The sequence below is a fragment of the Alternaria hordeiaustralica genome, assembly GCF_023758085.1.
Source record: "Alternaria hordeiaustralica strain BMP 2776 chromosome Unknown scaffold_1, whole genome shotgun sequence".
NCBI lineage: Eukaryota > Fungi > Ascomycota > Dothideomycetes > Pleosporales > Pleosporaceae > Alternaria > Alternaria hordeiaustralica.
In genome coordinates, this window is record NW_026056773.1 from 4,006,816 (window position 1) to 4,034,632 (window position 27,817).

The 27,817-nt window shown below is 47.7% G+C and overlaps 4 protein-coding genes across 4 annotated transcripts; 2 read left to right on the plus strand and 2 right to left on the minus strand.

Moving 5' to 3' along the window:
* Positions 1-5,151: 5,151 nt before the first annotated feature.
* Positions 5,152-6,221, plus strand: J4E84_001293 (uncharacterized protein; the record flags this gene model as incomplete). The annotated part of the gene is made up of 2 exons (XM_049383926.1): positions 5,152-5,437; positions 5,533-6,221. 2 exons carry the CDS (start codon positions 5,152-5,154, stop codon positions 6,219-6,221), a joined length of 975 nt encoding a protein of 324 aa, XP_049249444.1.
* A 9,118-nt stretch (positions 6,222-15,339) lies between these two features.
* On the minus strand, positions 15,340-16,742 carry J4E84_001294 (uncharacterized protein; the record flags this gene model as incomplete). The annotated part of the gene is made up of 2 exons (XM_049383927.1): positions 15,340-16,433; positions 16,487-16,742. 2 exons carry the CDS (start codon positions 16,740-16,742, stop codon positions 15,340-15,342), a joined length of 1,350 nt encoding a protein of 449 aa, XP_049249445.1.
* A 568-nt stretch (positions 16,743-17,310) lies between these two features.
* Positions 17,311-20,446, minus strand: J4E84_001295 (uncharacterized protein; the record flags this gene model as incomplete). Its single annotated transcript, XM_049383928.1, has 4 exons — positions 17,311-17,967; positions 18,020-18,275; positions 19,105-19,916; positions 20,312-20,446. The coding sequence occupies 4 exons, from the start codon at positions 20,444-20,446 to the stop codon at positions 17,311-17,313; spliced, it is 1,860 nt and encodes a 619-aa protein (XP_049249446.1).
* Positions 20,447-24,078: 3,632 nt separating this feature from the next.
* On the plus strand, positions 24,079-27,801 carry J4E84_001296 (uncharacterized protein; the record flags this gene model as incomplete). Its single annotated transcript, XM_049383929.1, has 1 exon — positions 24,079-27,801. One exon carries the CDS (start codon positions 24,079-24,081, stop codon positions 27,799-27,801), a length of 3,723 nt encoding a protein of 1,240 aa, XP_049249447.1.
* Positions 27,802-27,817: the final 16 nt, after the last annotated feature.

Consider the following 27,817-nt stretch of genomic DNA (forward strand, 5'->3'; position numbering starts at 1 on the left):
CTCTTCTTAGAGAAAGGTAGTGTTGTAGATTAAACCTGCAACTCTACCTAATTAGGCCTAGTCGCACTAAGTAAGAAACACTAAAGTTCTACCTACGTAGGTCTCTTAACCTACACGCAATCTCTTACTTAGTACTTAACTTAATATAATTATCTTAACTATTAATATCTCTTACATATATAGAGCTATAGTAGAATTTATAGCCTATAGCTACTTTATAAGGCAAGACCTTATAACCTACGCGTTTATATATAGAAGCTCTTTATAAAAACGCTAGAATTATATTATAATACTAATATTTACGTAAGGTACCTAGCTAAATAGAATATATACTACTATACACTAAAAGAGCTTATAACTACTAATTCTCTCTATATACATTTATATTATGTAAATTTATTAAGATAATTTTAGTAAGCTAGTAGTAAGAAGTTAATAGATAAATATTCTAGTATTTACAAGAGTATTATGCCTAAACTTAATAATAATAGAAGGTTAATACTACTACTATAAAGAGCAGACTTACCTTAGTAGCTACTTACTTTCTATATAGAACTACACTAGCATATTACGCTCTTTGCAGCTTTCTACTACTAGTTATACTAAAGAGCTAGAGTAGATCTACTACTAATAAGTCTTGCGCTAAATAACTAGTAATATATTAGTAACACTAAGTGTATTACTATAGATACTTAGAGCGTAATACTAGAACTCTAAACACCTTTAAAGCACCTCTATAATAGCTCTAAGTGCTGCGCTATTATAGTAAGTAGTTAGCGTATTATAGTAGTACCTAGCATAGTGCTATATCTAAGAGAATAGAAGATTTATAGTAATAATATTAAAACTCTTATATATAACTAGAACTTTAGCTTAGCTTTACTACTATAGATTAATAGAATAAATATTCTAATTAGCTATTAGCCTTAGATTTACAAAAGCTTTACTAAAGAAAATTCTAACTTCTAAGTAATATACTTAAAGCACTAGAGTAAGCAAAACGTATATAACTTCTAGAGAAACTAATATAATTGCGCTAATATATAAAAAGACTATAGTTATTATATAGAAGACGTATTATTCTTCTAATAGCTTCTAGCTAGAATACTATAGAATAGTTAAGCGTAGTAAAAAAGTAGAGACCTAAAAGTAGTTACCTTAGAAGAAGATTATAGAGAAAGCTTATAAAGAATAATAATAGATTAATAAATTAGTAGTAGCAGAGGCATACGCTTTACTAGAAAATAGGTTTATAGATATATTCTTATATAAAGAGAATAGAAATAAAAGAGTACTAATAACTAGAGATATAGATATTACTACAAAATAGCGTAGTATCTGCAACTAGCTAGACTTTAGCAATAGTAATAGAAATAATAAGTATCTAGAGAAATAACTCTATTAATTACATGCACTATTATTTTTATACTTTAAAGTATTAAAGTAGTATAAAGAAATAAGATATATAGATAGCTAGTGCTTTATATAAGAATAATAATATAAGTTATAGATAAAATGCTTATTAAATATAAGCTTATACTATAGAACACACAGCATAACTAGCTATTATATTCTTTTCTTATTATTATAAGTAGGCGTATAGTTTTTTGCAATTAACTTATAATATAAAGTTACTTTAAAAAATTACAGCGTTACTATAATTACTAGAAAACCTCTATAATTTATAAAATATATAGTTAAAAGAGTAGTAAAACTAATAATTAAACTTTTAGAGTAGTAACAGCTATAATACTACTAATATAGTTATTTTACATTTATACGCAGTTACTAAAAATTTTTTACACCTTTAGCATAGGTATTTCTAAGCTTTTTAGCATAAGACCTTAGTTACTTACGCTCTTTCTACAAAACACGCGTTTCTTTCTATAAGAAACTTTACTCTTTTCTAAAGTTAGTAATTATACTAATTATTCTATACTTTCTATATATACTAAGAAATTAAGGGCTTTTAAGAGGTAAAGTTTTAACCTAACTAATTAATACTATTAAAATTACTAAGTGTAAAATAGCTAAATTACGTATAGGTAGTATAGAGCCTTTAGTAGTAATATAAAACTAGCCTATATTAAAAGGCTAGAGATAAAGTTAGCTATATAAGAGTAGAAATTTTGCGATATTATATAAGAAAGATTATAATTAATAAGAATTAAGGTGTATTACGTTATAGAAGAGTAATCTATTAACTATTTTATATAACTTAGTATTCTAACCTTAAATACGTATATCTTATTATCTAACCTTCTGCTATAGTGTTATACGTATAATAGTAACTAGACCTTCTAAGAAGCGTATAATAGCGCGTAAGTATAACATATATACTAGTCTAAACCTCTATTAACTTTTAAGTCTTATAGGTCTTTATAGAATAACTTTTCTTCTTTACTAGTGTCTTTTCTATATTAGTGTTATTACTATCTAGCTCTACAAAGCGCTTCTTAGAGGCCTAAGCTAACTTTACTCTTAACGCCTTTGCTACCTTTCTATTTACTTACAGTATTAGGTAGTTATTAATATTAATAGTAGAAGCTAGAAATAATTAGTAGAAGTTCTATCTAAAAATTAGAAAAGATAAGAGTATATACTAAAGTAACTTTCTAAAGTATTACGCGCATTAATCTAGCTCTACAGTGCCTTTACCTAGACGTTACTAATATTTAGCGCCTATAGAATAGAATCTATTAGCTATATTTCTTATATATTCTAAGGTTTTGCTACTAGAAAGTCTAATATACCTTCTTAACTATAAATTTGCTAAAGTATATCTTAAATATAGTAAGAATTATAAGCGCATACTTACTAAAGAACTAGGTTAGCTTAATTAGCTTATTATTATAGTAGTAGAGTTTAGCTATCTTCTAGATATTCTATTAGTAAAGCTAGAGAATAACTAGTATTTAGAGTAGTATACTGCGTAGAGCTCTTACTTTATATAGATAGCTTTAAAAAAGGCAGTAGTAAAGAGATAGCTATAAGAGTAGACTATATATAGCTTAGTGCTATTAGAGATATTCTTCTTAGAAAGTATAGACTAATATTATTAGTAGAAGTAGTAGAATTTCTAAGATCTCTAGAAGAAATAAGCTATACATACACTACCTATTTTCTTATAGAATAGGCATTATAGAGTCTTTTTATTATAGTTATAAAATATAATTCTACATAGTAGTGTAGTTAGTAAAGTCTAGATATAAATACTAGAAAGACTAAGATCTTAGAATAGAGAGCTAAAGAGATATTAGAAAGAAGAAGAAGTAGAGCTAAGCGTGCTAGAAAGATAGAATAGAAGAGAAGTAATAGTAGAAGAAAGAGAATAGAAGAATAGAGCTCTGCTTATATAATCTTATTCTCTACACTATATTTTGCCTAGTAGATATTAGTAGTTGCTAGAAAAAAATAAGATTTTAAATTAGAGGTCTAGAAATATACGTTCTTACTCTTTTCTTTAGGTTATAGCTTAGTTTATTAATTCTTAAATAGAGTATAGAGAAGTCTAACTCTAGTATAGCTCTTTATTTTATGCTACTCTCTCTTACACTAATATAGCTTATTACGCTTCTTTACTCTCTTATAAGAAGTTTATAGAATAATCTTAGAAGAGATAGAGAATAGAGATAAGGTATTACTCTTATTACTATAGTTATCTATTAGATTAATAAGGCCTTTAGAAATAGAGTAGTTATCTTTATTATTACTATTAATACGCTTAAGTGCCTCTTTATTTTCTTACGTAATCTTAATATTACTAGTCTTAATAGTATCTAGAACGCTCTTACTAGTTTTAAGCGTAGTATTATTATTTTTACTAAAGTTATTTATAGTAGTATTAGTACTATTACTACTTAAGCTAAACGTGCTTAAAATCTTAATAGCTAGAGTAGTAGCTAGTTAGATAGTAAAGTAGTTTATAATATAGCTATAGATTCTAGTAGAGGTTCTACTAGAAGTAAAGCTAAGTCTAGAAAGTAAAGTAGTTAGTATAAAGTAAAAAAGAGGCTAGAAAAGAAAGAGTAAAGCTTATAAAGTATAAGGTTTAAAGTAAAAAGTAGGTAAGTAGATAGTAGAATATAGTATATAAACTAAAAATTAGAAGCTAACTCTACGCTACTTAAGGTAGCTACTAAAAAAGTAAGAAAGAAAGCTTATAAATTTAGAGGTTATAGCTAAGAGTAAAAATATTATACTAAACTCTAAAGTAAAAAACAAGAATATAATTAGAATTAATAAGCTTTAAAATAAAAGACTAGAGAAAAAGTAAGAGAGAACTTATAAATTATTACTAGCTTATTAACTACTAAATTATAGTAGTATAAGTAAGAAGGTAGAGAATTAGAGAGTAGGCTTTAGAGTAGAAAGTTAGTATAAATATAGCTTATTTAGATAAAACCTTATAACTTATAAAGCTAGCGTAGTTAACGTAGAACTAGTTTTAAGCTATAAAGGTAAAGTAGTAGACGTAAAAAAAATAAGATAAATAGTAGAGAGTCTTATTACGCGCAAATTTAATTAACTTAGCTAAGGCTATAGTTATAAGTAGTAGTTATTATAATAGTTATAATTATCTAAAAGACTGCTTCTTCTAAGTAGGTAGCTTAAGCTCTACTAGTGCGTAAATTAAGCTAATAAGCGATAATTAGTAAATACAAGGATTTTACTACGCGCGGTAAAACTTTACCCTTTATCTCTAAGCCGTTGCAAGGATAGCAATCTGGCATCTTACCCTTTGCGGCAAAGCTGCCTCGGCGAATGCGTCAAGGTCATCATGGTGCTGGCCGGAATTTATCTTTTGGCGAGTGCACGCGTTTGTTTTCAAGCGTCCAATTCGCAACACCTTGATGGTCTGTCGAGGCACACAAGCAAAACCTCGTTGCGTCTACGTTGTGCGTTGATTGACTGTGTCTTTTCTTTTTTGAGTCAAGGACTGTCGATTGTGGTGTGTCTTGTCGGGTTTAACTGGGAAGACGTGTTGTTGGCTGCAGCGATACACCGATCAAGTGCATAAGCTCAGAAACGCCAACGACTGTACTTCAAGAAGGGGAGTGCACACAGTATCTGGAAGCGATCCGACACGTTCTGCGCCTTTTCAATTTCCGTTCGTACCGTGCCAAACCCAACAACTGGCAAACTTCCACCATGGAGTCAACAACCTACCAAGCCGATGCTCTTCCAGCCTCGCCGTTACTTCGCCTTCCTTTCGAGATCCGTCTCATGATATACGAGTACCTACTTCTACCCTCGACGACCCCAACGACCGGAAACGGAACGTCCGTCGCAAACTTGATCCCCGACTTCCACACATACCTTTCCGACGATACGAACAATGATGCTTGTACGTTAAGCGTACGGACCATGGATCCATGGCTGGGGTCACAAGGCCCGAAGACGTGGAGACGAAGGAGTACATACCATATCAGAACCGGTACGTTTACACATTCTCGGAGTGAACCTAGAAGGATAGCCTAGGATACTGTCCCTCAGAACGGCATCATTGGTTACATACTGACAATCTCAAAGGTCCCTTCCTAACCACCACAACGCCAACAACCTACCGCGTCCTCCTCTCACCCTACACATCACACCTCCGCTACACCGTCCCCTCCCTCCTATCCCTAAACCAGCAAATCCACGCCGAAGCCAGCAAAATCCTCTACTCAACCTACACCTTCGCCTTCCACACCAGCATCGAAGCCGCCGTCCCCTTCCTCTCCGACCTGACACCCAGAAGCCGAGCGTCTATACGCCATATCAGTGTAACGAAAAAAGCATTGCCATACAGCAAAGAATTCGACCGCGCAGAATGGGCAAGTCTATGCGAATACCTCGCTACACCATCTTCTCCCTCCGACGATGATAGTTCCGAGGCAGTACCACCCATCTCCCTCCGCACCCTAAACCTCAACGTCATATCCGGAAAACCTGACCACGGCTGGGACGCCATCACCCCCATCACACCCTCTGATTTCGACACCATGCTCCGCATGAAGAACGAGTGGCTCGGTGGGAACGGTGATTTCGGCGGCGTGGATCTAGAGTGGGTGGAGCAGGTTATGGCGATTAAAGGGTTGCAGGAGGTTAATGTCAAGGCGATGGTGGAGAGGTGTGCGAGTCCCGTTAGTGAGAAGCAGGCGTTTTGGATTGCGTTTAGTAAGAGTGTTGATGAAGGGGGGTTTGGGGCGTGGGTTAGGGGGAGGATGATCAGGTAGATGCAGTGAGATGGGACGTGAATGACGAGGACGTGTAGGTTATGTTTAGGTTTGTGAGATAGAGTGAGTTCTTGGATTGATTTCAGAATGTATAGTTTAACCACCCTTCGACACTCACCCTATCCCACTCTTCCCTCACATATATCCACCATTCCCCCGTCACATCATCAACAACCCACACAGAACACATAGCCGATCGGTACAGCACCCGCACACACAAAAACCTAGCGAACGCACGCCTAACGTAGTTCCAGCACGGGGCTGGTTTCTAGCTCTGATCAAGCACCAACTTTTCTCGTCCCGGAGTTAAGGGGCCGACTGGGGGCACCTAGAGGTTCTGTCTCCATTGAATGAATAACAAAGAAGGCTGGTTGTTGGGGCGTGCGAGAAGCCTGGTGAGATTGGGGAAATGGGTCGCTACCGTTGGTACTGATCGCGCTGGGCTATTTCGTGATGCACATCTTGGTGGGTAAGGTGAGATGGCGGAAACGCTGGCTCATTGGTCCTGCTGGGCGGTTGGTGTAAGGGATGTGTAAGTTCGAGTCTTACTGTGTTCAGACCGGGTTTCTTTTTGTTGTTCTTCATGGCGAGGGCTAGGCGGTGACCGGTTGACGATAGCTACCAAGAGGGTATTATGTACATTTCGAGAATGAAGATACCCTGTGGACAGATAACTATAGAACCGACTTGAAAGGACACCATTTCCACTACTTTACTATATCATTTTCTCTCGCCCTCTCTACTGCTTCCCTACACATGCCCGATATCTCCTCATTCTCTCATCAAAACTACACAGGACACATGGCCTAATGGTAAGGCGCCCGCACACAATAGCCTAGCGCCACCCGGCTCCAAGGAATCAATGACTCCAAGGAACCAGAGGCTTCAAGGAATCAAAGACTTCAAGGAATCAGTTGGGTGTGTGTGTAACGGAAACAAAAGTCCCTTAAAAAGGAACCAGTTCGCCGGGGGCGTGATGCGGGGAATGCAAGTTCGAGTCTTGCTGTGTCTATTCTTTTTTTGCTCTTCATTTCTGACGGTAAGGTTTCTAGTTGGGTAGTCTAATTAATATAGCGCGGTTATTACAGGGTGGTATGTGGGTTGAAGGTAAGAGAAGGGCTTTGAAGATGCGCATAGTATAGCGAGTAAATCTTCAAGACCACTGACAGCGCTGGTTTACGTAGTTCCACTCCATAGCGCTCATAATACCGTACCAGTGAGCGACAGCGCTCAGAACAATGAACACGTGAAACAGCTGATGTGATGCGCCCCAAATATCACATCGCTTCGGGCTCCAAGATTCTGGGAAGTGAGTCTGTCACACAAGTCAACGAAAGCTAGTCTTGAGGAAGGGGACGTATCGATGAACATGCTAGCCTTACCGCATAGAATCCAACTCCAATCAGTATCAAAATACCTTCAAGGTAATAGTACCGCAAGCCAGTCTGTTTGTCAAGCTGTTCATGGCCAAAGATCGACACGCCATGCAAGATCGGCGCGAACGCCGAAAAGCCCGTTGCGATGAATGTTGATAAGCGTAAGGTCTTCCATCTGGGGCCGTGAAGACTGGGGTTGATAACCGTAGTCGCCGTCAGTGTTCCAAGTGTGATGATCTGGGATAGTCAGTTCATTCGTACAACACCTCATCACCATCGTTGTTTCCCCCAAAACATACCATAGACCAATACAGTTTCTGCAACCCAGGCTCGCAGTAGAATCCGAAGTAGATACCAGGTATGAAAGATCCTACAATCTGTCCTATAATCGCCACATAATCTGATTTAACCCACAGACTAGCGTGCCCCTCCGAGTGGCATATCAGCGTATGGTACGCTGCCGAAGTACCAAAGCAGACCACTGACGCGGTAAGAAAGATGCGGAAAACGAGTTGATCGGTCCAGGTCGCTTGAGGAAATCGCGTTGTGAAGTAGCGATCGAATGAGTAACTGGCTAACAGGACGAAAATGCCGGGGATGAGGTGCGTGTAGATGTTTACGGTTTCGTTGTGCAGTCGGAGTAGGCTGCGAAGGCATAGATGGATAGATTTTGTGACTGGTCGGTAGCCCGTAAGGATGAAGGAGTTGTGCGCGTACCAGGATGGCACCTCATGGCTATCCTGCAGTGTTACTGAGGTGTCAAGTCGCGATGGTTCTTGCGGTTGTGAGTCCGTGGTGCCGCGCGTGGCCATGGCGCAAGTACTCAACGAATAACGGTGTTGTAGCGATAAGGAAAAAGACGTTGGAAAGAGAGGGGTTTGCGCGAAAATGGAATGAATTAGTATGGAAATTGAATCGGCGATAGAGATGCGAGTGTTCGGCAATTAAATCCGTCAATCATTGCGGTAGCATCGCGTCGCTTGAGTCAGGGCGTTGGGTGGACGGTCCGTTTGGCACAGACATCTTCTTCGGGTTACTCAGCGCACTCTTTTTCGCAGATATGAGCATGGTCACTTAGTTCCCTTAGAATCCACAATGGTGTGTGTTGACGATGGTAATGGCAATGTCGGCTGCGGAATCACGCGGTTGTTGTGAGGATTGCAGGGTCGGCCGGGAATGACGTAAGGGACTTGGGAGAGTGTTGTACCACAACGAAATGACACGCCGCGTTTACTGCGACTTCGAAACTCCAATATTACAAGTGTTAAGAGATAGGAGTTGCAATGGTTGTTGACGAGCTGCCCGAGATCAGTAGTCTATTGAGGTATCGTTAACACCCGCTCTTGATCTTGCCCAGGTGATCTCGGTGCGCTTGTTGGAAAAGGACTGAAGCGAAGCCCAGTGCTCTTGGGGTGTTCACATTCCATTGCTTCATGGCTCGCTGTAAACATTGACACGGCTACAGGACTAAATTTGTTTGCACGCACCCTCAAAACATGATGAATGCCTGGTTGGCTACAGGTTATATGACTTGGCATGTCGCATTTAGTGCCTTCTGCTGGGCCACCAATATTTACCCACAGTAGCCGTGCAGCTGCCATGAGCTAGGCACGAACGTCAACAGAGCTTAAGACACGCTCGCTCGCATGTGTGGAGGTCGCAAGACAGAGAACGAAATTCCTGTTGCGAAGAACGATTAATGCATGAGTTTCCCAGACTTTAACGACAATCCCGCCTTGAAAACACATTGTTGATCCCGAACCGCCCTTACCGCTTGTAGAACACATTGCCAAAACAGTGCGCTGTCACCGTATGTAGTCTAGCGTATAGTATCTGGTTGGTCACACCCGTGGACAACCACGCTAAAGCATCGTAGGAAACCAGAGTACCAGATCGCCCCGCCATGTCTACCTCTACCACTACCGCAAACAGGAGTATCAACATAGACTCTCTGTTACCGACGCATCTGCAACCACGACGCGCCTATACTTTACCTCTACTCGACCAAACGCTGCCACCAAGGCATAATCAACCAATCAGACTCGTAGTCCTACCGGAGTCTGGTACGAGACGGTGGTTCGCTTACATCGTCGGAGTCGCTACTATCGTTGGGCTTGTTGTTGCTATCATTGCTATTGTGGTCAAGTGAGTGGGTAGAACAGGTGGTAGTTGCTTACCAGGAGTTTGTGGAGAACATGATGTGCTAGGCTGTAGACGGAAATGGATTAAATAGAGATACCCAATAAAGTTTCGCAAAAGGCAGGCGTTTCAAGTGCTTCCACTGACAAACCTGGCTAGTTTCGAGTCTGCTCTCGACCGGAAGTTCCAGCCGAACAACAGCTCATTAGACGTTACACAGAGATAGAAAGTGCGCGTCCATTCCATCACAGGACGCAACATGCACCGCTTAATATCGTATGCTTACCTACCCTAGGTACAGATTTTACCAAATTACGGTTTTGCGTAATAGTAATAGCGATGTAGGTAGCTATAGAATCGCGCAGTTGCTAAGTATCCGGCAAGCATGACGCAAGGGACCTCGGTATCGGCAGGCGCGTCGTACGGGACAGTTTGTCTTCTACGACCTCAAATGTGAAGGACCCAGTGCAACAAGCTGCAATTTCTTGAGCTATACCTAGCTGTCCCATGTATAAGAGGAAGCATCTCTTCATGCTTAAGGCCACGACAAGTGTGCGAGAATGGCTATGGCCTGTGACACACCAGGCTCACAGGTTCCTTGCACGATACGTATGCTAGACTAATGGCATAGTCCCTGCATGATGGTGTATCCCCACCAAACGCCAGGATGCTCACTACGACTGCCACTGCGAGAGAGCTCATGAAGAGGCTGGCTTGACGAAAAGTTGGCTATCCAGATGCAGAGTTGGCTCTCCAATCAGATTTCCCATTGGCATGCATCTTACAACTTGGCTTTCTTGGCCAGCAGACATCTTACAGCTTGGCTTTCTTGGCGCTCGGACAGGGCAACCAAACTCTGAGCAGTCTTTCAAGACTATGATATATAATGCAGAGTTGCAACACATCGGGCCTTTCCCCTTAGCAGCTCGCTGCGGGATTCAAAGGAAGTAGATACAAAAGCCCACACAATAACACTTTCAACCTTACCTTTAAGTCCCGTTGCTCAACGTACTGCACAACTTTATGGCAATTCGCTAGCATCAAGGTATGTAGTTTAGCTTACTAGATTCTGATTGGCTGCGGCATCAATACTAAGCCACCGTACCTAGTTTGGCCAACATCACCATGTCCTCCTCCACCTCTACCATCACCAGCGCGGCGGATCAGTTCGATAACGACATTGAGTTAGCTGAGACGGTCAATACTGACGCCACGCTGCCCACACATCGCGTACCGCCTAATAACGACAATCACACAGTAGCCTCGAGGGCGCGAGCTGCCATTCTGACGAGACTTACTGAGCGTACGTGGTTTCTTCATGTCGAGAGGTACGCCCCTGTGATTGGAATCGTTATTGCCGCAGCGGCACTCAGTGTCACCGTCTTTGGAATCATCATTAGTACTATTAGTGCTGTTACGGTGAAGTGAGTCATGCTAGAGAGAAGGCTGTGTGTAACGGAGAACAGGGAGTTGTCAAGACTACCTATGAAAAGTTTTTGTGAAGTGTAATGAATTGAATTGTTGTGAAGATACCCAATGAAAGTTTTGCGATGAAGGGAGAACTTTGAGTAACTTCAAAACATCAACACTTGTTTTCGAGAATAACGCGACAGCTTATGTAGGTACTTACAGTTTGAGTGACAAATTGTATGAAGTGGCTGTTCTCCTCAAGCATCGACACGCGAGGGTGTGTAACAACAGGGGCTGCGGAAACGCACGGTTGTGAGGGCCAAACAAGCCCGCATGACGTCAAGAACTTCTGAATGTCCCGAGGTCTTGAGCGCGCAACACCACCTGCAGCCACAACCTCGCGTCTCCTCTCATTGCCGATATGAGCACAAGATCTGAGGATATAGCTTTCGATCCACTTTAGCCAGTGCTCGTTATCCATGCGTACGACGAATGCAGGCCGGTACTGACCATTGATTCCCCCGATGACCCAAGTGGTCCACATCCAGAGCTTAGCCGTCCTGACTCACAGCCCGGTTTGGAGACATAATCAATAGGTGTCGCGTTTGCACTTTCGCGCGCCCGGTCGCACCTCAACTGATTCTCACTCGCACCTTGCTCAACGCAATATCACATGGTACAGACGAGTTGAGCCCATGTACACGTCCGATCGCGTCTGGACTTACCCTCACTCTAGCCACTTGCAGTTCCAAGATTGCGCCCGGGCTGAGCTTACTCTGCAACATTAGGTCCAGCGATTCAGTCTTACCAGGCTACGGTGCATTCTACTGGCGCAAGATATGCATATTCGAGCAAGGTAGAGCGCTCATCCACTCATATCCCATCGCTGCCGTAATTCCTTTGGCTTGAGCTCGATACCAGGATACAGATCCTTCGAGGCTCCAACCATTCCGCTGCCGCGAATCCGGCATCATGGTCGCATGGTCGCTACAGCGCACTCCTAGGGGCCTCGTCAGCCAGATATATGAATTCTGATCGCAGGAAACAAACTTCACGTTTCTTGGATGGAGAATAATCGACAACCTTATTCCTGATCGCCCTGTACATTCTATATCAAGACTGTACTGATCTACGTAGTTCGCTGAGCATTTCACCCCTACTACAGTATGTGGCTTAGCGTTCATTCCATGACTGGCAAGAGACCACACTAAAGTATGATAGTTAACTCAAGTACCGCATCGCCCATGATCTCTTCAGATGCCAACGCACACGAGGAGATCAATATGGACACCTTGTTGCCCACATATCTCCGATCACGCCGCGCCTACACCTTCCCTCCACTCAACCCTCATCCATCGAACGACCTAACAAGACCTCTAAGCACGAACGACAGGGGACTTGTAAGAACATGGCACCATTACACTATGGAGAACGCCAAACTTATCGCACTTATTATCGGCATTATTGGGATTATGGTTGCGATAGTTGGAATCATCGTCACCGCTGTCATGACTGTTCTAGTCAAGTGAGTGAGTCGGACAGGTGTTTTATCGTTCACGAAAGGTTCAGGTAGAACATTGTGCTTCCGCATCTTCCATGATCACTTTCCATAAACCATGCAATGGCTTGACATAGTCCTGGACGTGAAATCGTCAGTGCCACGCTCTACTGAGTTGTGGCTTTAGGGCTGCCCGATCTAGAAAAGGCGAGCTCACCTGTCGTCCGCCAATCTGGGCTTGTGTAAATGACCCTTGACCTCATTGGCTACGCGTTCTCAGCCTTGCTGTCCGTCCTGATAGAGTATGGGCAACATGAACAGAAAGCATGAGCCGCGTAGGCGGCAGTCACGGTAGCTTCATTGGGACTCTGAAAGAGTAGCAGGGGGCCCATGATGCAGCTGCGAACCGGGCTATGTGCAAGTGAACCAGACAGCCGGGCGGGTTTCCTGACGCCACAGCGATCTGATTGGCTTCGACTACGTCTCACCGGCCTGCGGGCATGTCAGATCGGCTTGTGTGTAATGCGCCTCAACTGATGAATTTTTGCAAATAACCGAGGGTTTCTGAAGGCGTGGGCGTAGTAGTAGTATATCAACTTTGGAGTGCCGTGCCAAAGGTCTCGACAGAAGAAGAGCCAAACCCTCCGTCGAAGACTTCAGTGTTAATTGTACTTGATTACCCTGCCGTTTCCAATCATGTATACTGCTAATCCATGTATTAGCCAATCAGTACCACAGCGCATCGCAATGTCCCATCCCATCGCTCCTGCAGCCGAGCAGGCTAACTTGGGCTCTTTACTACCTACTCACGTCCTACCACAACCACAACGCGCCCACACTCTACCTTCTACCATCAGCCCCTACTATCTCCAAAACCAACCGATATCCTCGACCACGGATAATGCTGTGATTGCACACGACGAGAAGAAGACTTGGGTTATCCATGTCAAGGAGTATGCTACAGTTATTGGGGTTGCTCTTACTTTCATCGGGGTTATTGTAGCTATCATTACAGTTGTTATCAAGTGATGCAAATGGGTCGAAGACTTCTGACGATCGTGATGCCTAGGATTGTTGTGTGGACAGAACAGAGGACGAAGAGAGATACCTAATGAAAGTTTTGCGAGAGAAAAGTACCTTGAGTACTTCCATACATGCCATTGATTGTTCTTGAGAGCCGTTCAAAAGTTTAGATGCATGAAAAGACGTGTTCATAGGATACTAGCACAGCTGGGTGCGCATGTGTGGCGATAACTGTGATTTTGGCTGCGCGATCGCGCGCTTGTCGTGGGGGGCTTGACAGGCGTAGTGTGAGATCATGTCGACCTTGGGACGGTTGATACCTGTGATGGGATGAAGCGCACTTACATTGTGTTGCGGCACATGCACGTATAACAGCTGTAGCTATAACGAAAAAAGCTAAGCGTCTTTACCTAGGACTTAGCTCCCGAGATCTGTTTACTGCGCTTTCTCTCACGCACCGCGTCCATGAAGACCTCAGAACACCAAAGTCTGATTGTACAGAGGGACCGCTGCGCCAGGGCGCAGAATGCGCACATATCAATCCAGACTCCATTCTTTTATACCTGATGGCCTCCACATTCGCGCGGCATGGGGTACTCGAAGCAGTACCGGAACCAATACTACGTACGCTACACGGTGGCGGTGCAGCCTTACAGCTTCCCTAGTAAAAACCATCGTAATTGGATGGCGCTGATACCAAAAGGGACTAACTCGTGTGATCACTAGACGGGATTGGTTCCACGATGCCTTTTGTAGCCAATCAACACATGCAGACCGTTGTGAACTAAGCTGGTGGGATATGGCCATTATCGCGCTCTCGAATATCTTACCTAGGTACAATCAACTAGTTTACGTGCGAAGAAACACCATTGCAGTTTACTCGCATCATCATATACTGTCTAGTATGCTATTGCCTCTGTAGTTGCTGGCCCATATCAGGTTGCTAACCCTCAATAGTCAACCATAGCATCTACCGCGTCGCCATATGCCTTCTTCTACCACGAACACAGTCCACCGAGTCAACATGGACACCGTCTTACCCACCCACGTTAGACACCGACGCGCCAACACCCTCCCACTCGCATTCGACCCCAATCCCTACAAGACCCAGACGATACCACCTCGACCAGAACATACTGAAAGACCTTGGGTTAGAAGGTGGCTCGATTATGTCAAAGAGAATGCCACTGTTATTGGTCTCGTCCTGGCTTTCATTGGATTGATTGTCGCCCTAATAAAGTGATGTGAGGAGGGTGAATGTCGTCGATGGCATGTGACTGATGAGGGAGAAACCCTTTCAAGATTTTGGAGAAGACGAGATGTGGAGGAACCTCTTTTTGTATAGCATGGCCCGCAATATCTGTTGTTACGTCCATGTCCGTGGGTGCGAAAGCGGTCGGGATGACGAAAGAACGGGCATTGAGGGCGGAGATGGATGAGAACTTAGAAAACAGGGAAGGAATACCCAACGGAACGTTTGCGAAGAATCAGAGAAAGGAAAAGACTTCGAGTATATGCCGATTGAATGCCGAACGATCCACGATATCTGTTGTTACATCTCTGTACCTCATTAACGCCGACGCTGATGATAAATACCAAATAGCTTCAATCTTGACTCAACTCAGACTCCACTTCTCCCCAACCTTCACCCTCGGAACCTCAAATCTTCATGCTACTCCACACCCTCAGCCCTCTTCCTATACCCCTCCCTCCTCTCCAAGCTCTCGGGCTCCTTACCCGCCGCCTCGATAATATCGACCTTCGGCTGTTCCTCCGTCATGTCAATCCTACCCGGCCTCCTCGGCCTCAACTGAGTCCTCTGGGTAATCGGATAAAAGTACGCCGCACGCTGCATCTTGCTGTCACGCAACGGCTCATTCGCATGTTTCTCCGGGTCATGCAGCGCAAGCGCAACAACGTCGCCGTAGGTATCGCTAGGATCGCCGACTTGCTGGCTCGTCTCGTAGGTACGCACGTTGTCGTATTTGAAGCATTTGCGCGGCTGACCCTCGTCGTCTTCGGCGATGTCGAAGTCGATGTCTGCTTCGTTGGTGGGGTCGTGCGTGGTGAAGTTGCGTTTGATGCCGCGGACCTTGTTCTTGTCGGAGGGAAGGAAGTATTCGAATTGCCAGCGGGGGATCGGGGGTGGGACGGTGGGGTCCAGACGGTGCGCTTCGCGGTCTTCCATGTACTTTTCTTGGTCTTGGATTGTTTGGCCGGCGGGACGGAGGAGCGCGACGTCGAGACGCGGGTCGTAGGATGGGTCGAGTGGGTTGTTGATCGGGGGTGCGGTGAACTTGAAGACCATGTAGCCGCCTGTGTCGGGCATGGCGTCCCAATCTGGGAGGAGTGGGTAGGAGTCTACGAGGGTCAGGTTGGGGTTCCGGGGGTTCTTGGGCTTGTTCCATGCTAGTCGTTCTTCGGGCGTCGATTCTGCTGCCCTGATGTTCTCGGCGCCGTCCTGGCCGTTGTAGGCATCTGCTGGGTACGCGATGTTGAAGCTCTTCAGGATGTGTCGGGCGATGTTGGTAGGGTCGTCTAATGAGGTCTCTACCTGCTTTCGCTTCCTCCGCAGGCGCATCGTGTTGGACGAGTTACTGGACTCGAACTTGGAGCCACCGGTTGTGCTTGAGGTGACATATTCGGTTCGTCGCAGGAAAGTCGCGCCAGAGGCATTGGTCTGCGTCTTGCCCAGCTGGTTCGGCGGTCGCATCAGCGCTCTGTCTGCTGTGCTGAGCGGTGGCGGGTGAGGCATCGCCTGGATAGCTATTTGACGCGTCAGTCGCTGCGAGGGCTTTGCGCCACGGTTTCGCTCTTACCAGACTCGTCTCCATCGAATACCTTGGGGATACCCACCAGGTCGATGGGCATTCCCAGCTCAGCATCAGCTTCGATATTCAGCGACTGCTCTCGCGCCAGTCTTGACGCAAAGCCAGCTGATGTGTATTGACCGCTCGAAAGACCAGTGTTGGGGATGTCCAGCAGCTTTGGCGGACAGGGTGGAGGAGGCAGCGCATTCGAATATCGGATTTTTGCAATGTAGTCCTGGTGGACAACAGGGCGCCCGGAGCTCATAATGCCGTCTTTTCGCGCGCCGTCGTCTTGGAGTGGTGGAGGTGGTTGCGCGGTTTGGTAAGGTCAAAGAAAGTTGATGAGCTCGGAATGTAGACGCGCCAGTCCTCACCGCGCCAAGACGGCGTTCCGCGCTATCACCAGGGGCCTCTTCACCGTTCACACAACATACATTCGGCCTGCTGTTATTTCCAATGCACACATCTTCGCGTCTAGAAACTGGTTACACATCGAATGACACGAAATCGAAAGTGATCAATAGGTTAACGTTCAACGTAACGACCATGATGATGATATTAGGTAAATAATCTATAATGACCCGGCTCCTATTTACAAACACCTCTCTGCCACCCATTATCCAGGGTCCATACTGTCATATTGTCTATTACCGCGACCAATATGCATGGCTGCAGTTTCCTATACCCAAAACGCCATGTCTCATACCAGCTCCGCATCGAAGCGTGTGGGTAGTAATCAGCCGGAAGAGGTTCTACCACCTCCCAACCATCAAGCGTGCGGCTAAAACCGACAAACACTCGTCAAAGATTGTAAACATGCGAGCAAAGATCGCTCAGTTGGCCTTCTTAAGCTTAGCAGCGGCCATCTTGCGCTCACGGCGCTTCTTGGAAGCCTCAGCACCGGCCTCAGTGTCGAAGAGCAGGTCCCACCACCTGAAGCTGCTGGCGTAGTTGCCAATGAACTTCTCGTGGTGAACGTCGTGGTGCTCAGCGCCGGCCCAGAAAGGCAGGAAGTGGTGCAGACTCCATGGGAACTCGTAGCCGCTGTGCGCGTCGATGGCCTGGAACACACGGAGGCAGATCCACGCGTACATGGTCAAGATGTGGAGGTCCTTGGTGATGGCGCAGAAGACGATTGGGACTCCGACAGTACCGAAGCCGAGGATCATGACTTCAATGGGCGAGGCGTACTCGGCGGCCAGACCGAAGGGAGCAGAGTATTGGTGGTGGATCTTGTGGATGTTCTTGTACAGGAAGGAGCTGGCGTGCATGGCGCGGTGCATCCAGTAGTGCCATGCGTCCTCGAAGACGAAGAAGATGGCAATCTGGTACGCCATCTTGTAGATGCTGGGGAAGGGGACGGAGGTCTGGAGGCCGAAGTATTGGCACATGGGGTGGAACATCCAGATCTGGGGAAGCTCGACGGTGAAGTGGGACAGGAGTACGAGGGCGGCGCATTGTGTTTGTTCCCAAGTAGTGGGGATTTTTTGCTGCGGCAAGTTAGCTATCGTTACGTAGAGCTTTGCAATCGCGGAGACGTACGTGTTGGAGCTTGTATCGGTTGAAGAAGGGTATGCAGTCGATGATGATCCATGGAAGCGCGCGTCCAAAGTAAAAGAGCTCGTGGAAGACGAAGGACATGATTCCTGTCGCTAGGACATCGTTGCCCATCCATTGGTACCAGGCCATCCACATCTTCTCGAGGTAGTTGAGCTGCACATTGTACTTGGAGATCTCCTCAAAGGAGCCCCAGTAGGTGTCCTGCGCCATAGGCGTCAGGAGGGAGGTTGCGTTGTTCCTGTCATCTGTTAGTATCTAGGGTATGCGACTTCGGGGTACTTCGGGATCGGGCGTACATTGTGGCTGCTCTCAATGTCCAGCAGTAAAAACAAAGAGCGGGTGCAGTGTGCAGAGGTAGAGCGAAGGAACGACTGCAGGTTGCAGAGTGGTGAAGGAGCGATTGGCGGAGGTGCTGCAGTGAAGAAGAGCAGATGCAGCAGCAAAGGAGGCGGATTAAATTGGAGATTGGCGGCCCTGATCGACGTTCGTACCACTTTTGCCACCCAAGGTTCACTCAGTTCCGAGCGGCCAACGCGTGGGCGCAAATGCACTAGTGCCTGCCCAGAAGACGCGCCAGGCCAATTACCCTTCGCCCCTGGCCTTCACCGCCTGCTGAGCTTTCTGTTCGGCAGCGGCTCGAGTGTCCCCGGCTTCCACATCACACCAGCGCCGCCCTGCAAGGCGACTGTGGATCGTGTCACGGTGAGCCCACCGCAGGCTGATAAAGTCGCTCGCCCTAGGTAGGCTTCTAGAATTGCGGCATGACTGGACGGCATCGGCAGTGCTAATCGCGAGAGCATGACGCGGTCGGCCCGACGAATCACATCACCACGAGTACGGCGATGTACTAAGCCCCGTCCACGTTGTCACTCGACGTCTGACATCGGCATGTGGTTGTAGTCATGAGGTAATTCAGTGTAGCTACTTATTTGGTTATACGCAGCGCCGTCCACACATGTCCAACACCTTTTCGAAGCCATCTCTCTCCAGACAAGGAATCCGTTAATAATCATCGGCCCTACCATTATGGGATCACTACAAGTTTCGCAAAGCGTCCATTCCAATACTGTTGTTTCATCTCCGACAGAGTCTTGTATTTGGTCTCACGCAGTCGCTTGAAAGCGCGAATTTCTCGAAAACCCGTTTTCCAACTACCAGACGTAAGATGAATGCTAGTCAAGAAGACATCCCGCGTCGTAGATTTGACACTGCGGAGAGAGGGTATGAGCTGTTCGCTGGTGACCGCGTATCCAATGAGTTCGAGCCGGATCAGGTGAGGAAAGCGAGACTTGGCGAGGAGAGAGAAGGTCTGGTAATCAACTGCGCAGCTGGAATCTGTCTTGCAGCCAATGAGCCGGAGGTCGGTGATGTTCCAACATATTGGGCGTGAGTTGAGGCGCTCATATTTCGGATCAAGTCTCATTGTCGAAGGCGCCCTGATGTTGTCCACAGGATGCGCATGGTCCACATCTACAAAGTTGAGTTTCTGAAAGCTTGGGTGATCCAGGTATGGCCATACTCCAGGTAGAGACAATCGTTCAGTCCCGGTGAGGTTGCGCATATTCAGGTGAACAATTTCCTTGTCGAAGCCAGTGTCCGACAATATCCGATGCAGCAATCGCATGTGTCCAGCGGAAATGTAGGTGCCAATTTCGCGGTTGGAGATGCGTTGGAAAAGACAACGAGCAAGATTTGTATGGGCGTAGCCGAACCCTATACTCATGATGAAAGGTTCTGAACGCGGTAACGGCTTATGAGCGCTACTTCTCGACCCGAAATGTATCTCCTCAAGTCCTTCCATAGTTTTGAATGAGGAGAAGATCTTCTCGAGAAGAACCGGGGCGTAGTTAGCCCAGAACAACTGCCGTACAGGTGTAATCTGAACTTCGTTAGCACACAGTGAATTTGAACAAGGCGACTAGCGGGAAGAGCGCACCCTCCCAGATCCGAGCCCGTCCTGGATGTACGACGTACCTTGTTCTGGATTTCCCGAAATTTGGCTGACTCCACGGTATAGCCGAGCCAGTGGTGTTTGTCTCGATCTCCTTTTTTGTACTCCCTTATGGCGTCCACTCCAGGGTCGATAAACTCAACGCATTGAATGCAGTCTCGCCAATGAATTATCGACGTGATCTCAAGAAGCGCTGTCAAGCCGTCTTTTGTCATCAGCACTCGAACGTGTCTGAGCCTGCGCCTCATACGTGGGCAAAGCAAATAGGCGGCGGCTGCGCGAAAGAAGCGACAGGTCCGACGTAACGCAAGTAGCTCGCGTACAGGCGAACTGGGTATGAACTTCACGATGTTTGTGATGAGCTCCATGGGAAGGTTATCGAGTGCTGGTTTAGGCGGAGGTGCAAGTACGCATGGCATCGCAGCACAGGCATCGGCCACGCCGTCGCCTACAGTCATTGTTGTAGGTACCGAAGTCATGAGAGCACACATCGTGGTGTCGTTGAGGTGTTGGAGTGGCTCGGGAGAGCGAATTGCCTAGTTCAGAACTTGGTGTAAGGCTATTCCCGACAGTGAATGAACAACCGTTGCCCTCACTTGGCTAAAGAGCTCCACGCACATGCGGTGGCGCTTTTCTCTCTTGAGAACTCGGTGGTCCGCCTCTTCCGCTCTTGAACAGGTTTGCGGGTCTATCAATGATCGACAGATCAGCTTGGAAGCACCTGCCGAACCTGAGATCCATCCCAAATGGTCGAGCCCCATGTTGACGTACTCATAGGCTCAATAGGCGGAAGTGCGCCCCGCGGTGACCTAAATTCCCGACTACACCTGCTAAATGTTGGACTAGGCGATGGGATGATCGGCGTCCTGAACATGGCAGGAGTCCACTCTGGTGTGCCGTCTCCGACCAAGCGCCTTCCGGGACCTGGGCTGGGCTGCTCTCTGCTCTTTATCTTGACCATCGCTCTACGGAAGAGTGGTCGCAGAAATGGTACGGAGGCTGAGATGAGGCCGACGTGCTGTTCCACTTGACTCCACATCAAAAGATCTGCTGTAGTCAGCCCTTGCTGCACATAGTCGTGCACCCAGAAAATCGTAGTGTAAAGCCGAAGGGCGGAAGCTATTACGGCCATGATACCGACGGAAAAGATAGCTATCAGCTCAAGACGGCGTCTAAGCGGCATTGTCGAAAGATTCCAAAAGAACAATATCGGTAACGTCCAGATGATCACATCCGTGACGAGGTTATAGATGGCATTGAAGATCCAGAATGGATTTGGGTTGTAACAATGAGCGTCGAAGATGTGTAGGACCCATGCTCGATACCAAACATCCCATGCGAACGCGTCGGTGATCGGAATGCACATGAGAATGGAGGCGATGATCATGGATACTCCGCCAGAGACTGTGATGGCAAGGAGTACACGGACAACGTATTGGAAGCGTTTGTTCGATGCGGCGATAGAATTGTAAACTAAGTCGATCCTGTTAGCCGAGTAGATCCTTCAAAAATGAGCGTTCCGAGGAAGAATGAAAGCACATGGGCGAACGGATAGCCGTTCGACGCGCAATGGCCGCCACTTGTGTAGTACTCGAAGCTCTCCGCGTTCATCCCTGGGATTGTGTGGCATAGAACGTACATAGCAATATCGACGTCTTGATGAGACAAAGATTGAGGATGAAGTTGACTCGGTATAGCCATATCGACAGTAGCGAGCCGGTGATTACGGGTCTCCCGGTTTCTGGCTTGTTTTTCTATGCTATGTTAGACCACAGTCATTCAACAGCTGGTAGCTACTTACATCAACCTGGCTATAATCGAGGAAATGGATCATGAAGCAATGTACCACCACTGATGGCCTAGATGTAGGAACGAATGAGTCAGTTCAGCTTCTCTGGGTTCCGCGGAGACGTCCATACCAAGTTGCGATCTGTTTCTGGTTAGCAATAGCAGCACAGGGGGTGAGCATACACTCACAAGGGCCAGAAGCATGACCCAGTCGGACGACGTGAGCTTTCCAACATAGAAATATCGGGTGTAGAATCTGAACTGTTAACCAACGTTGCGATCAGGGTTGCGAACGGCTGACGCACCTGAGGGCTACAACCACGGTCGACATGGAGGTAAGCACAAAAGCCAAGATGATAGAAAGTCGGCCATGAGGGGCCATCGAGAACGTTTCTGGAGCTGAACAATGAATCCGTCCACATGAACAGAATAGGATGCTGACAGGAAAAAGAAACCGTGGAGGCGATACTCATGATGATGTGTAGGGGTGCCGCAGCCACTGACTATCAAACATCAACGGCAATATCCACAATGCCAATCGCGCGAAAGACGGCGTTCTCTAACGCAATCATGCATCGGCGGGAGGCCCACATCAGGATCCGAGTCAGGTTCAGACTGTCCAGATTTGGGCGGGTGATGAGTCGCGTCGCCCAGGTTGACCAAACGGTGTGGCGGGGAAGTGCCGGCAGACAATGTTAGACCAAGGGTTATGCAACACCAACCGATGTGAGCAGTGCTGCATAGCTGTCAAATTGTCCCTGCTTCCCCGCACCGTACCACGCGACACTCATCTCAGCAGCAGTTTACGCGCCAGGTGTTTGGCAGGGTACGGATAAATCTGCAGAATGAAGCTTGGGCCGTCGCCGCCTCAGACAACCCGCCAACTCAATTGATCCTGCCTCAACTGGCCCCAACATGATAGCAGCCCAGATATTGATCTCAGCTCTTTTGATGTTCTGTGCACTCTTACCGCTTTTATATCGATTTATCCCCTGCCCTGAATTGACGTAATTCGACCGATGTGTAGATGGCGAGTTTGCACTCAGCGCGTTACATTGTATATGTTGCTAGGCGTGCCATGTTCGTGACTTGGGGTTGAAACGGGTGTCCACTGTATATTTACCGGCTACTTCGGTAGTCTGAAGAGAACGCATGCCTTAGCGACCTACCGTAGGCTTCAGCGATTGCCATGTGAGACCGAGCCCATAGAGACTTTCATGTGTGAGGAGGAGAGAAAATACCAAGGAAACCGTTCACCGTGTCACCAGGGATCAATCAGAGTCAGCTTGGAATGTTGAGGCCCGGGGTTTGGGCGCAGAATCCAGCGTGCGCAGGCGAAATAAGAGTGGCTTTCTTCGATAAGACACCGGTGCCATGACTTGCATAGGGCTGAAAGCCGTCCGCATGAACGTGAATCGTGAAAGGTCCGAATATGATATATATGGAAGGAGATCGCGAGTAATACCGCAAGGAGAAAGTTTAGGACCTGAATCTGCTGCGAATGCGTTCTGGAAGCAAGGCGTTACGATGAGTTGAGCGAGTCAGCTGGATCGTGGGCGGTTAGGTGGAGATTGACAGGATCGATCTTGCCGTCTCTTGGGCTGTGGCTTCCATTCCCGCTGTGATGGAATAGTAATCCGGAAAACCGGGCGCCCAGAGCACCGTTGACAGAACCGCAATAGACGACCATTGAAGGATCGCGATTAGTTCACAATTTTGAGTGAGACGGCACGGTGTTATGCACACGGCTTGTATGAAGCGAAAGGATGAAGACTGGCCCAGTGACGTCGATAACTACGAGGTCGACGCCATTAGTGATATTAGAGAACGATCCTGAATCGATGAAATGAGTTTGTCGGTTATAGTACCACAGGCTTCAGAGAGGGTGTTCTTGAGGTGCGTTGTCAGATGGGTTGTGAGGTTGCTAGAGTAGGAGCGACGCGATGCCGCGGAAGCTGCCCGCGAACTAGCGCGTTTAGTGATATCATCGCCTCGAGTGAAAGTGCAGGTGTCAACCACAGTCGCGCCTGTCGCCTACGACGTTTTCACCTCGACGCTGGTTGTCACAGCTCAGCGCGAACTGTCTGCTGACCCGTGATGGCTCACTCACGTCTCTAGTGCTGGTTTTTTCCGCTTCACGTTTCTCGACCTGCCGCTGTTGCCTTCGGCGCAACTTCTCACGAATTCTCCTACCCACGAGTAATCCGACGCACACCACGCACGGCGGTTCAAATTCCGCTCGAGACTCACGGTGGGAATAGAACCGCTTTCGAAGCCCTCTTAGACTGCGAAAACTGCCGTCATGTCGTCGCCCTCCGAGAACGCTGCGCTCGCCACCGCGCCTGAGATCACCGTCACCAATCCAGACAACTCCATTGATGCAACCATGCATGATGGTGGAGAGGAATTAGCAGAGGAAATACCGTCAGATGCCGACGAGGAGGCACGGCTAAAGATGCTCACGACTGGCACACGAGCGCAGGATGACTTGGAACGCGATATTGGCAGGCAGGCGGACCAGATGATGACCGAGCAGGCCGATGCACGCGACAAGAAGCGCATAGAGAAGCTCGAGGGTGAAGCAAAGCGGGCGGAAGCTGCTATACAAAAGCTCAAGAACCGTCTGGCTCTACCAGCTCTGGACACGCAGAAGGCCAAGCTCCGCGGCGAGATCGCAGCGTATCGGGACAAAATCGATGGCCTAGACCAGGAGATGGATGGTATACAACAGCGTATCAACGATCGTCACAAGGCGCCTGGGGCGGACGAAGCAGCAGAGGAAGGCTCCAAGGGTCCTTTACCCAACGAGAGCCGGCGAGAGTGGCTCATCCGCACAGGCAAGATCACGCCTTTCTCCAAGCTGGCGCAGGACCAGCCAGACTCAGGGACGCTGGGTGAGGTCATGTTAGATGCTGAGGCGGAGGACATGGTGACCGAAACTGCGAAAGAGCCAGTATCACATCGCAACCTTATGAAGCCTGGCTTCCAAGACGTCGAATCCAGTTCAGAGGCTCCGAGCCCGAAGCCTACAGCCCGTTCGAAGAAGCGACGAAAGGTCACTCCTGCTAGCGATACTGTAGGGTCGCGCGAATCGAGTGCGGCCCCGGGCTTTACCGATCCTGATTCAGACGATGCTTTCGAGCCTGGTATGTCAGACCGCCAGCTTGCGACCCTGGATGAGTCGGACGAGCTTCCAGATGACTTGGACGAAGACGATTCATACGCAGAAGAGACTACTGATCGCAAGCGCAAAGCTAAGGGCAAGAAAACACAAAAGTCAAAGGCTGCTCCCGCGCAAGAAGCTGTCGTCGAAGATCTAGCAGGTGTTGACGATGGCAATGAGCGATTGTATCGGAAACGTATAGAGACTTGGTCCAAGAGCCGCGCAGCTGCTAGGAGAAAGGCCAAGGCCAATGGTGGTGAGGCAACCGCCGATGAGGAGGATGAAGAAGAGTGCTACCAGCCTCATCCTACTGAAGCTGACACTGAATTCGATGGCGGATTCCGCATCCCTGGAGACATCTATCCGGCATTGTTCGATTATCAAAAGACCGGTGTGCAGTGGCTTTGGGAGCTGTACTCGCAGAATGTTGGTGGCATCATCGGCGATGAGATGGGTTTGGGTAAAACCATTCAGGCTATCGGCTTCGTCGCCGGCCTTCATTACTCCAAGAAACTTACCAAGCCTGTCATCGTAGTCTGTCCCGCAACGGTCATGAAGCAATGGGTTAACGAATTTCATCGCTGGTGGCCTGCGCTACGAGTTTCCATCCTACACACTTCTGGTAGCGGAATGTTGGACACACATCGAGAAGATCGTATGGAGCGGGAACTTGAGCTTCGAAACTATGGCGACTACGACAATACTTTGACTGGCGCTGGAAAGGCTGCTAAGAAGATCCTCGAGAAGGTCAAGCGAGACGGCCATGTCCTCGTCACCACGTATTCAGGATTACAGACCTACTCTGAGTTCTTGATTCCTACTGACTGGGAGTGCGCCATCCTAGACGAGGGCCACAAGATTAGGAACCCGAACACTGCTATCACGATCCACTGCAAGGAGTTGCGGACGCCCAATCGTATCATTCTCTCTGGCACGCCGATGCAAAACAACCTAACAGAGCTTTGGTCGCTCTTTGACTTTGTATTCCCGATGCGCTTAGGCACACTGGTGAACTTCCGCAACCAGTTCGAATTTCCGATCAAGCGTGGTGGCTACGCAAACGCTTCGAACTTGGAGTTTGAGACAGCGGTACAGTGTGCTGAGACCCTCAAGGATGCGATCAGCCCCTACCTACTGCAGCGGTTCAAGGTCGATGTTGCAACCGATTTGCCACAGAAGAAGGAGCAGGTGCTCTTCTGTAAGCTCACGCGCCAGCAGCGACAAGCATATGAGGGTTTCCTGGCGTCGGAAGACATGAAGTCAATTGCGAGCGGCAAGCGCCAGATGCTGTACGGTGTCGACTTCTTGCGCAAAATTTGCAATCATCCCGATCTGACGGAACATAAGACCCTATCGAAGAAGCTGGGATTCGACTATGGCAACCCCAATAAATCTGGCAAGATGCAGGTTGTCAAGGAGCTACTGTCGTTGTGGAAGAAGGGCGGACACAAGACCCTTCTCTTCGCTCAGCATCGTATCATGTTGGACATCCTGCAGAAGTTCGTCAGTCAGTTACCCGACATCAACTGGCGTCGCATGGACGGCGAGACACCGATCAAGGACCGCCAGAACCTTGTTGACGAATTCAACAACGACCCAAATCTACACGTCTTCCTCCTCACAACAAAGGTCGGTGGTCTTGGCGTCAATCTCACAGGTGCCAATCGCGTCATCATCTACGACCCGGACTGGAATCCTTCGACCGACATACAGGCGCGAGAGCGTTCATGGCGTCTGGGACAGAAGCGAGAGGTTGAAATATACCGGCTGATGTCTGCAGGCACAATCGAAGAGAAGATCTACCATCGTCAGATCTTCAAGCAATTCTTGACGAACAAGGTGTTGAAAGATCCTAAGCAGCGACAGTCATTCCAGATGAGCGATCTGCATGACTTGTTCACGCTCGGTGTTGAGAACGTTGAGGGTGAAACCGAGACAGGCAACCTATTCCGCGGTTCAGAGGTCAAGTTCGAAGAGGATGGTAAGACTGCAGAGGCATCGGCAGATGCTACAGGAGCCGAAGACCTCGCCGCAGTGAGAGGCATCTCGCGATCCGAAGCCTTCCAAGCCCCCGTCTCCGACGGCGAGGATGCTGCTGCTACCACTAACGAAGACGGCACCGACAAACCCCCAACAGATTCCCGTCTGATGTCAACCATTTTCGCCAAAACAGGTGTTCACTCCGTCCTTGAACACGACGCAATCATGAACTCTACAGCGGGTGGCCGAAAACGTAAAGTACAAGCCGACCCAGCCTACATCCAACGCGAAGCCAAGCGACAAGCCGCCGTAGCAGCCGAGCAACTCAAGAAGAGCATGCAAGAAGCGCGAAACGTGCCCGCTGGTACACCAACATGGACCGGCCAATTCGGCGAGGCAGGCCGTCCAGACGCACCCCGCGGTATGTCGTCCAGTCGTGGCGGCAGAGGTGGGCGAGGCGGAGGACGCGGCGGCGCCCCTTCATCAACATCCATCCTCAACAACCTCGCCACCCGACAAGGCCGTCCTACGCTCCTCAACCCCGGCACAACCCTCAACACACCCACATCCGCCAGCTCATCCCGCGGCTCCACGCCTTCCGCTCCCACAACACCGCAAACATTCCGCGGCCGCCGCATGCTAGAAATGATTCGCGACTTTATGCTTACCCACGGTGGCGTGGTGCCTAGTCGTATGTTAGTTGATCATTTCGATCATTACTGCCGTGCGCAACCGGGAAGGAACGAAGAGTTTAAAGAGATGCTCAAGTTGATTGCTACGCTTGAGAAGAGTGGGAGCGCGCAGAGGGGGAGGTGGGTGCTTAAAGATGAGTGGAGGACGCCTGCTGCGGGAGCGGCGGGTAGGGGAGGTAGAGGGAGGTAGATCAGAGATGGGGTAA